We start from the raw sequence: 10,796 nt of genomic DNA on the forward strand, positions 1-10,796 counted from the left end.
CTGATGCAGGACTCGATCCCAGGACCCTGAGATCATGACCTGAGCCGAAGGCAGAGGCTCAACCCACCGAGCCCCCCAGACACCCCTGGAGCCAACGCCATCTTTATCTACGCACAGAAATCGGGTTTTTGTTAGGGCTGCTGCTGTTCTCTTCGTAGAAATCGCCAATCTGATCTTAAAATGTACACAGAAAGGCAAAGGACCCAGAACAACCAGAACGATACTGAGAACGAAGAACAAGGTTGAATGACTCACACTTTCCAATTTCAAAACTAACTATAAAGCTACAGAAATCAAAAGAACGTGATCCCGGCAGGAGCACGGACACCGGGAAAGAGAACGTAACCGAGTCCAGAAACAAACCCTCGTCTTCGTGGCCGCTGAATTGCTGACAAAGGCCGTCCAGGGCAGTCGTCCGCGTCCGCGGCGGCTCCGTCACTCGCTCACTGGAAACCTAATCTGGGTGTTGCTGGGAAGGCATTCCGTAGAGGAGATTCAAGTCCGTAATCAACCGACTATACATAAAGGAACAATCTGGGCTGACCTGGGTGGGCCTGATTCAAAATGTGGAAAAGACTGAAGCGCAGGACTGCAGCTCCATTCTCCACCGGCTCAGGCCTGAGCCCCAGCCGGCCCTTCCCCACGGCTTGCCCTCCCGTGTGGGGACCTCCTGTGGACGCTCTGCTCTGGTGGGCCCTAACTGCCGCCGGCGTCTAGGCAATTTAATGGAGAAAGGACAGACCTTTCACTGACACAGAGTAAGATTGATTTCGACCTTCATGTCACACCATGTATAAAAATTGGTTCCAAATGGTCCATAGACCTAAATGTAAGAGTTAAAACTTTAAAACCATTTAGAATAAAGCACGGGGGAAAGTCTTTATGGTCTGGGAGTAAGCAAGGAGTTCTTAGAAACATTTAAGTCGTGATCCATAAAAGAAAAAAAAAGGGTACATTTGACTTCATTAAAATTAAACACCTTTGCACTTCAAAACGCATTTTTAATTATGAAAATTAAGAACAACCCGTAGCCTGGAAGAAAACATATGCAACATACATCATATCAAACACGTACGGCCGGGATATATAGAGACCTACCACCAGTCAACAATCAGCGAAACGACCCAAGGACCGTGAATGTCTGAGCAGCACACGGGCTCAAGACCGTCAGGTACTAGGAAAACACAGACGGAAACCACCCACGTCAAACCAATGTTAAACCAATATGACACCCATGGCTGTCACGTAAGAGACCGTCAGTAACAAGTGTCGGAGAGCATGTGAAGAAGCCATGATCCCCACACACTGCTGCTGGAGTGCAAAATGGCGTAATCCCATTGGAAAGCAGCTTGGCCGTTTCTTTAAGAAATCGCACAAAATGTTCATGTGACTCAGCAATTCTACTCTTTGGTATTTATTCACGATAAAGGAAAATGTATGTACAAAGAAATTTGGGGCAAGAGTTCCTTGCACGACTTATGCCTAATCTCCAACAAGTGCAAGCGGTCCAAGTGCGCACAGAATGTCTGGTCCACACGACGGCACACTGGTCAGCGGCAGAAAGGAGAGCACCCGGGAAGCCAAGCCCTATGGCTTGGGTGAACTTCAAAAGCCATATGCTAAGGGAAAGAAGCCAGGCACCAAAAGCTAAACACAGTCCACATATAGGAAACGCCTTGTAGAAAAGGCAGACCTCAGGAGACAGAATGAGCGGTTTTCTGAGGAAGGGGCGGAAACAGGTGTTCATGGAGAATAAGCAGGTTGGGCTCTCTGAGGTCGCGGAAAGACCCTAAGCCTAACTTGTGGCATTATCTGCACAACTCTGCAAATTTACTAAAAATCATTAAATCACCCACTTGAATGGGTCAATTTTGTGTCATATGAACGCTACTTCTATCAAGCTGTTCTGTTTCTGTTTGTTTTTTAATGAAGCAAACAGGAAAGCTACAGCATGAAAATAACCCAGACCAGTGGCAGTTCAGGGATGCGGACGCAGGCCGTGATGTGTGGGGGGGGGGGGGGCGCCGTCTGGACGAGCCCTGCTTCCTGCGCGGCCCGGTGCTCGCTTGGGAGAATTAACCCTTTACAATGCCAGCCAAACCTATGGTTTTTAGGAATAAATTCATAAATGTGAGCCAGATCTGTTGGCGGAACATTACACACGTGAGTTTTAATACGCGAATCAGGCCTGTCAGCCGCATGGCAGGGTGACAGCATCACACGCCCCACGCCAACCTGCGGATGAGCCTGATTCCCGTGAAAATCCGAAAAGGTTTTCCAAAGAATTTGACAAAATCATGGGCACCTGGGTGACTCAGACTCCTGATCTCAGTCAGGTCTTGATCTCAGGATCATGAGTTCAAGCCCTGAGTTGGGTAGGAAGCCTGCTTAAAAAGAAAAAAAAATTATTATTATTTTTTTTTTAATAAAATCAAGTTCTAAGGGAAAAAGCCCAACAAGAGCCAAGTAAGTCTTCAAGCATCGAGTCCTACCAGCGGTCCCAGCCCAGGGAACATGAACTGACCCACGGCTGGGAAACCGTCCCACCGGCACAGAGAGAACCCGAGAAGCTGGTTTCTAGCAGAATGGGAATTACAGAGCCCGGGAAAAAGAGGGAACTAGTTTATAAATACATCAATAAAATAAAATTTAAAAATTACATATAATGTCTGACAAGGGGGTGGATGAAAGGGCAGAGGGGAGTGTCCGCTGAGACGGCTCTGAGGGTGGAGAGAGCAGCGCGGCCCTCACTCCGGCGCCCCTGGGTTCCCAGCCCAAGCGGGGCTGTGAGTCCTCTCTCCGGGGTATACCTGCCAGCTGATTAAGGAGACAGACGGGGCCCTGAGGGGATCCACTACCAAAAACTAAAAATACAGCAAGATATAGAAAAGCATAAAAGACAAAGACAAAGTCCCACAAGAAGTGTAAGCCCGGAGGACCATGTGCCTGTGTCCCTCACCCGGATGCAGGGGCAGGCCCAGGAGCCTTGGAACTGGACACCGGCTCCTTTCCCCAGCGGCCGGCAAGTGCTGCGGGGTGGACAGACCTGGCCACGCCTCCCCCCACCCGGTGGGGGGAAAAGCTTCCAAATGTCGCCTGCACGTCCCCTCCCCCTGCACCCATGCCCGGCCCCAGGAGTTCGCAAAACTTCTCCGGACCAGCCCAGAGCCGTCCGCCCTTGCCACTTGGGTCCCCCTGGCCGCCGGTCCGGCCCAGCAGCTTCCCTGTCCTATGGGCTGACCTCCGCCCAGGGCCACAGACAACCGCGCTGGGAGAGAACCCGCGACCTGGGACTGGGCGGGGGCTTCTCCCCACGGCGGGAGCCTCCGGAGCGGCCTGTGCTGGTGCCCGGGTCTGCGGGCCCCGGGGGTGTGCTGAGCTCTGACGCGGGGGGTGGCGCGCACAGCCCTGCGCCCGGCCAGCTGGAGCTTCGCCTCTGCTCCCCGGGTCCCCGCTCCGCCGCCCCCAGACCCCGCGGCCCCCGCCGACACGCGCGGCCACCAGGCGGCAGCACTGAGGCCACCCCAGGGCTGAGGCTGCGATACCGGGGGCGGGGGTGCTTCAACGCGACCACCGCCCTCCGGGAGAAACGCGCAAAAGGAGCCCGCAGCGCCTGAAAGCCTGAAAGCTCTGCGGTGGGCCTGCGTGATCTCTACCCTAAGGCCCGTCCCAGCTCGGCGTCCTGGAGCAAGGTGGTGACCGGGGCAGCGCCCCTGTCACCCTGAGAGAGTTCTCCCCGCCGTCCAGAGCGTCCTGCGGATTCCACTGGGTGAGCTCTTCGCGAGGAAACCCCCACACATCCCGTCTTCCCAGCAGCTCCTGGGCCCTGGAATCCGGGACAAACCCAGGGCGGCATCGTGAGGAGCATCCAGGACTTCGGGGCCCACGGGGTGAGCAGGTGTGCAAGGGCTGGACGGGAGTGTGCACGAGCGTGTGTGACGGCGGCTGCAGGCCTCCCGCAGAGCTGAAGTCACGGCCAGCTGCAGGGGACCAGCTACAGACCCTCCCTGGGAGCCACGCACTTTCTCCGAGGCCAGCCCTCCTCTGGAGCAAGGAGATGGGAACGCTCGCCTGCCGGGATGCCTGCTGCGAGGGGCACAGGGCAGGTGCTCAGAAATGGGGACTGAATTAAGAACCAGGAGGTGGCACACTGGGGGCTCAGGGGGAACTGTTATTGGAAGTGGCCGGCACAGAGCTGCCCCAGCCCCGCCAGCCTCCCTAGGTCCCAGGGTGAAAGCAGCTTGGGGGAGGGCAGTGGGGGCTGCAGACAGATTCATTCGAGGCCTCGGGCAAATCCGCAGGGTCCCCTCCCTCCTACTGCCGCCCCCAACCCAAGAGTCCCGCCGGCCCACTGGCGACCGCCATGTCCTGCTAAGGCTGTGCTACAAGAGATTGACCTTGGCCACCACCTGCTTGCAGCCGGTGACGGCGAACTCACGGCCAGCGACGCGGTAGTAGCTGAGCTGCGCCGCCAGGAGCTCGGCGCGGGCCTGCTCCGGGAAGAAGCCCTCCGCGGCCATCTCCTCGCGGAAGCAGCTGACCACGTCCTGCTTGTCCAGCAGCAGGAAGGGCACGATGGCCGCGGCCTGCCACAGCGGGTGCTCGCGGACCAGGAGCGCCCGCAGGCCCGCGCGCAGCTCCTCCTCGGCGCGCAGCGCGGCCGCCCTGTCCGGGTCCCCGTCGGGGCGCCGGGCCCGCGCAGCCGACGCGTTGCGCAGCACGAAGCGCGTGATGTCCGCGCCGCCCGCGCTGCTGAGGAGCACGTAAACCGCGTTGTGGAAGTGGTGGGCCCGCTGCGGCTGCAGGAGGCTCCGCAGCTCGTCCAGCAGCGCCCGCGGCAGCAGCTCGGCCTCGTCCAGCACCACTAGCGGGGTCTTCTCCTCCACCTCAGCCCGCGCCACCACGTCGGCCACCAGCCCGGCCAGCTGCTCGCGGCAGGCCTGCGCCGCCCGCGGCTCGGGGCAGTGGTGCCGCGCGTGGTACTGCAGCACCAGCGCGCCGTCCTCGAGGACCGCGCGGAAGTGGCGCGCCAGCAGGCGGCCCACGTGGCTCTTGCCCACGCCGCTGGGCCCGTGCAGCGCCAGAAGCAGCGGGCGGCTGTGCACGTGCGTGGCCAGGTAGTCCCGCAGCAGCGCCACGATGCGCCCCACGGCGGCCGGCTGCCCGAACACGGCGCGCTGCAGCGCCTTCTCCAGCCCGTCGAGGTCGTAGCGCTGCGCGTTATCGTCCAGGTTCTCGATGGCGTTGAGCACCTGGAAGCCCACGACGGCCACCAGCAACACCAGGCAGCGCTGCGCGCGGCTCCGGCGCTCGGCGTGAGGCCGGCACTTGCGCGAGGGCTCCGGGTAGAGCACCACGCGGCTGCGCCGGCGCCTCTTGCGCGGCGTCCTGGACGGCAGCTCGGCCGGGCCGTCGAAGGTGAAGACCTGCGGCCGGTCCCGGTCGGCGCGCGGCGCCCCTGAGCTGCAGCCGGCTCTGGCCGCTCCAGCCCCGGAGGCCGGCCCTGCGCCCGGCGGCAGGAGGCGCCGCTTGCGCAGGAGGCACACGCGGCGACGCAGGCGGACCACGGCGCGCAGCGGCGCGATCACGCTCGGGCCGGGGATGCTGGGGCCCGCGGCCGCAGGCTCCAGACTGGCCTGGACGCCGTCCATGGTGCAGAGGCGGCGCTCGGCATGCAGGTCGCCCTCCCTGCAACAGGAAGATGGAGAGGGTCTCCAGACTTCAGCCCGGCCAACTGGGACCCTTCCCCAGAATGACCTCACCCCTCTGGGAGGTCCCCAGGGAGCTCGGCGGGGTCGGGGGTCATGGGGGGTGGTCCCGGTGCCGGCCTCGCCAGAGCCTGGGTCTGGCCCCGCTGACCAGGAAGCGGCTCCCCGGCGGGGCCCCAATGCAAATCTCTCGGGTCCTCCCATAAACAGCCGCTGGCCTTGAGGAAGTGGCGGAGGGGGGAGGGCGCCGCTTATCGGGAAGCCAGCCGGCTTCCTGGAGGAGAAGTCGGTGCCAACTAGGCGCCGATTAGGGTGAAGAAGGGTCAAGGCGAGACCCCGCTGCCCGCCCACGGGTCCGACTGCCAGGCGCCAGGGGCCCTCCGAATCCCAAGTGGGAACCAAGAGAAGCAGAGGCCCAAGCGCCCCTAGAGTCCGGAGACCTCCCACACACACTAAAAAACGCTTGAAGGGGGAGGGGGGATCTGGCCGGAACTTCTGTTGAGAACGGGCCCAGGCCTCACTCCCCCAAACTGGGAACCTCCCAACATCCCTCCAGTGCACACTGATGGAACGGCCAGCAGGGACCCCCCCCCCCAGACTAGTGGGGTGCGGTGGGGTGGCGTGGGAAGATGGACAAAAAGACGCAGAGAAGCGGAGCAAGAGCCGCCGGAGACGGAGCTGAAGACAGGCGGGACAGTCTCCCTGGCCCCCACCCGCCCCATACCTGCCGCTGTCAGGTGAAGCTCCTGCTGGCCCCCAGCCCAAGGGCAGCCCCCTGCCCAGGCCAGATGCCGGGGCTGCAGCTCAGGACACAGAAAACACCAGGGTCCTGGGGACGGTTCCAGAGGGGTCAGGGGTCTGGCCCGGCCTGCTCGGGCCTGGAGGGGCAGCGGCACCTGCGAGTCCCTGGGGAGCGGGAGGGGAGGAAGCCCGGGGAGGTTTCCGTGGCTCGTCGGAAAGGAAGTGAGTCCGGGGCGTGGCAGGAGGGCGGGGCGTGGGCCGGAGGGAGGCGCCAGGGGGGGCGGTCTGGCGGGCTGGCCCAGGTCCCTCCGGCCGCGGCCCTCCTGGCTGGTCCGTGTCTCCCGCTAAGGCTAAGGGAGCAGCCCTGCTCTGGGGGTCCCACAGCCCCTTGCGTGTCAGCCTGTCCTCCACAGAACTCTTCCTTCCCCGGGGACATCTCCTGCGCCTGACCCCACACGGGGAGGGCAGCCGAGCAAGAGCAGAGGGGACCACGTGCCTAGTGGGGTCTCCCCAGTCCCTCTTTCTTCCCCTCCCCGGCCCCAACCTGGGGGCTCCCAGAGTAGAGCTCCATTCCCTCTCCGGCCGCCCCTCCCCCTCTTCCAGGGCCTCCCTTTCCCTTCTGCCCCCCCCCCCCCCCCCAGCCCTCCCACCCCAAGGACGGTCGAGCACACTGGGACAGAAATTCTAGAGCTGGGGGAACACCCGCGGGCATAGGTCAGCATCCTGGTCAGGGAGCAAATTCAGAAAAACCTAAGGCAGGTGGGGGCTCCTGTGTCCCTGCCCAGCCCTACTCCCAGCCCTGCACAGATGGGCCTTCCCGAGTGACCTCCTGCTCTTCCCATTCTGACCAAGGGCGGCACTGCACCTTGGCCCTCCCGAAGAGTGAGCTCAGCAAGCCATAGTGAGCCCAGGCTAGTCTGGCCCTGTGTCCCTCTGACACCGGCAGTCCAGCGCCCCTTGGCTGGCCCGCTGTGGCCCCCAACCTCATGCCAATAGCCCCCCGATCTGTCCTCAGCCTCCCTTTGCCCACACGGGCTCCCTGCCCAGCACACTGCCCCTGCAGCTGCCCCCCTCCCCCGCTCCCGGCTCCCCTGTGACCAGCATCGGGGAAACGTGGCTCTTGGGGCTTGGGAGCTCTCATTCTGTCCGAAATATGGGAGTTCCTGTTTGCCCATCGGTTCAGTGCCCTCGGGCAGGGTCACCGCACGGAGGAAGCACAGCTTCTCCACATCCTCCTCTCCAGCTGTGGGGCCTGGCTCCCCAGGACTGCCGCCCCTCTTCTGCATAGGGGCGCGTGCTTGGGGCCTTGGGCACCTAACCCACCACACAGACGTTGGTGCTGTCAGGCTTCCTGGGACCAGGGGCGAAGGACATTATCCAGGCCCTGCCCATGTCCCATGATCCTAGCACAGGTGTGGCCGGGTGAGGGCCTGCCTGGCTCTCTGCTTTCTAGGGAAAACGGAAGCAAATGCAAGAGGACCATCCCCCACCACCTCCACCCACACACCTGTCCTGCCTAAGGATGTCCCTCCTCCCAGGGACAGGCGCGGGCATCCAAACCGTGGCCTACAGAGGCAGACATGCCCTTAAGGTGCCCACCCACCTGCCCCACGTCCAACGCTCGGGTGTGCCCACCAACAGCTCAACCACTGGGTTTACCCAAACACCTTTTATTTACATACGTTAAGGCTCACAGTGCGCAACAGCTTGCACATGACCAAGATGGTGCGGCTGAGCAAGGAGCTCACCGCTCCGGGGTAAACTGAGGCAGCTGTTCCTCAGCGACACAGGGTGCTGCCGGCCGCTTCCCTGTGGAGCCGTGGACCGGCCACACTGTCCCGTGAAACACTCGGGCGCTCCCAGAGCAGACGATCCCATCGGCAGATGCCCGCACCCAGCAGAGCACTGGCTGATCTGGGCCCACGGAGCTGGGCCCGCCCCTTCCCTCAGGCTTGGGTCCCCCTGCCCTCTCCCGTGGAAAAAAGGTAGCTTTTTCCTAATAACAACTGCAGCCAGTCTGTCTTCCCTACAGAAGCGGAAACTCACACCATGAGGCAGGAACAGGCCGGAAACTCCCCACAGCCTGGGAGTGACTTCGAGGAGCCAGCTGGGTCCATCACACCCAGCGCGGTCCTCCAGGGAAGCAGCCAAGGGCCTCCAAGGAGCAAACGCGGGCCCCAGGATCCAGGTCAGGGTGGAGCTGAGGCCCAGCACCAGGCTGCCCCGCACAGGCCGTCCGGGGCGGAGAGTGCCCGGCTCCAGCCAGCCCAGCCCACGAGCAGCCCTTCTGCCTTCAGGAGAGACAGGGTCCCAACACTCCAAGTCCAGGGGAATGCCTACTGGCCAGCCAACGTCACAGACCCACCAGGGGCCCGGCCCGGTCCTGAGTGGCCCCCGGGAAGCCTCCCAGCCCAGTGGGAGTGGACACAGCCGGGAGGGGCAGCTCCAGCGCCTGCGTCTCCGTGGCCTGGGCCGGGCTGGGCTTCCGGTGCTCCAGCTGCTCTAGCCTCTCTCCGAGCTGGGAGTAAAGCTCCTTCACCGCCTCTCCGCTCTGTGGGGGAAAGCGTGTGGCTGTAGGGCAGGCCCCAGAGGCACTCGGGACACCTCCACGTGGGGTACATGCACGCAAGGAGAGGGCCGGGGCACGCACCTGGCCTGTGGGCTCCAGCGCCTTGTGCAAGGCGTCCAGCGTGGACGGCGCCACCCGGTGGTGCAGGTGGAGGAGGAGCCGCAGCACGTGCCGCTGCACGCTCTCCTTCCTGGGGGAGGGGCCGCGCTGCGGTGACCCAGAGCCCACCGCGCCCCCCCCCCCCCCCCCCAGCTGGGCGACACGCCCCGCCCCTGCAGCTGAGCCGCGCCCACCACCACCCCAGGTAGGGGCACTGCGGACAGGGGACAGGGGCCGGAGCGGGCACCTGGGCGAGGCTGTGAGGAAAAAGCCGTCAAAGAGCCTCCTGCAGAAGTCCTCCAGGGCGAACTCGTCCGCCAGTAGCGCCAGGTTCCCCGTGAGCAGGTGCAGGAAGATGTCACCAAAGGCCAGGTCACCGAAGGTCTCCACTGCAAGCACAGCCCAGGTCAGCCCCGCCCGCCCTGTCAGCCCTGCCCCTGGAGTGTGCCTGCAAGCCAGAACCAGGGACCCGCACAGGCCAGGTGGACGGGGCAGGGGGCGGACAGGGGCCCTGGCGTAGGTGGTGAAGCAGACTACGGTGTGAGGACCGGGCCAGGCAGGGCAGGAGAGCCCATCTCCAGTGGCTGTGACCCTTGGCCAAGCGCCACGGCCCAGCCCACGAGCTTGACCTGACGGCTGGTTCTGAGAGAGAGACGACACCGGAAAGTGACTTCATGCTTCGAAGCCACCAACTCCAGAACTTAAAAGAAACAGCGGAAGTGACTACCAGGGAGCCTCAATGACAAGCAGAGACAAGAACGCCTACGCGCACAGCCGAGGGTCAGAGCCCCAGCAGGAGGGCAGGCCACAGGGGGACGCGCACACAAACACAAGTGCTGTATGTACCACCGCCAGGGCCCTCAGGGCTGACGGAGCGACGCCAGCGGCACCCAAAGCGTGAGTGGACCCAGGTGCGGCCAGACACAGCCGGGGTGGGCTCCTGCCCCACATCTGAGTGGACAGGACACCCAGGCAGGTCCACAGTCACAACAGGGGACACTGCCCACCAAGTCCCAACAAATCCCACAGAAGCCTACAGATGGTGGGAAACCCTAGAGGTAACAAGGAAACACGAGAGCTAGAAGTGATACACTTCCCGATTGGCGCAAACTACCCACAGAAGAACACCACGGGGCGGCCGGGCAATTGCGCGCAGTGCCAAGACCTGGCCCCACGTGTGGCCACGGTGGCATCATGGTTTCTGACAGCACCCGTCTTCTGTAGAGACACCTGCTAGGTCCCTCACAGCTGCTGCGATGCCGAGTCTGGGTTCACGTCCAGACCGCCTCCACGGCCCCCATGCAGGCAGGCGGCAGGCCCTGGGCTCCACCGTGTGGTGCTCTGTGATTTCATCAAAAATTCTCACAATAGGGACGCCTGGGTGGCTCAGTTGGTTAAGCAGCTGCCTTCAGCTCAGGTCATGATCCCAGCGTCCTGGGATCGAGTCCCACATCGGGCTCCTTGCTTAGCAGGGAGCCTGCTTCTCCCTCTGCCTCTGCCTGCCATTCTGTCTGCCTGTGCTCGCTCTCGCTCGCTCTCTCTGACAAATAAATAAAATCTTTAAAAAAAAAAAATTCTCACAATAAGGGGCGCCTGGGTGGCTCAGTGGGTTAAGCCGCTGCCTTCGGCTCGGGTCATGATCTCGGGGTCCTGGGATTGAGCCCCACATCAGGCTCTCT

At 62.4% G+C, this 10,796-nt stretch overlaps 2 protein-coding genes across 2 annotated transcripts in view; both read right to left on the reverse strand.

Moving 5' to 3' along the window:
* Positions 1 to 1,398: 1,398 nt before the first annotated feature.
* On the reverse strand, positions 1,399 to 6,689 carry TOR4A (torsin family 4 member A). The gene is made up of 2 exons (XM_059410203.1): positions 6,433 to 6,689; positions 1,399 to 5,688 (listed from the first exon to the last, which is right to left on the reverse strand). The coding sequence occupies exon 2, from the start codon at positions 5,649 to 5,651 to the stop codon at positions 4,383 to 4,385; it is 1,269 nt and encodes a 422-aa protein (XP_059266186.1). The 5' UTR covers positions 5,652 to 5,688; positions 6,433 to 6,689; the 3' UTR covers positions 1,399 to 4,382.
* Positions 6,690 to 8,106: 1,417 nt separating this feature from the next.
* The window catches only part of NELFB (negative elongation factor complex member B), a 15,643-nt gene continuing 12,953 nt past the window's right edge, over positions 8,107 to 10,796 (reverse strand). The window contains exons 11-13 of the mRNA XM_059410204.1: positions 9,365 to 9,506; positions 9,100 to 9,208; positions 8,107 to 9,000 (exon numbers count right to left, since the gene is read on the reverse strand). Coding sequence (XP_059266187.1) covers positions 8,803 to 9,000; positions 9,100 to 9,208; positions 9,365 to 9,506 — 449 coding nt within the window. The 3' untranslated portion in view covers positions 8,107 to 8,802. The remainder of the gene's footprint in view (positions 9,001 to 9,099; positions 9,209 to 9,364; positions 9,507 to 10,796) is intronic.

This window comes from Mustela nigripes, chromosome 9 (assembly GCF_022355385.1).
Source record: "Mustela nigripes isolate SB6536 chromosome 9, MUSNIG.SB6536, whole genome shotgun sequence".
Taxonomy (NCBI): Eukaryota; Metazoa; Chordata; class Mammalia; order Carnivora; family Mustelidae; genus Mustela; species Mustela nigripes.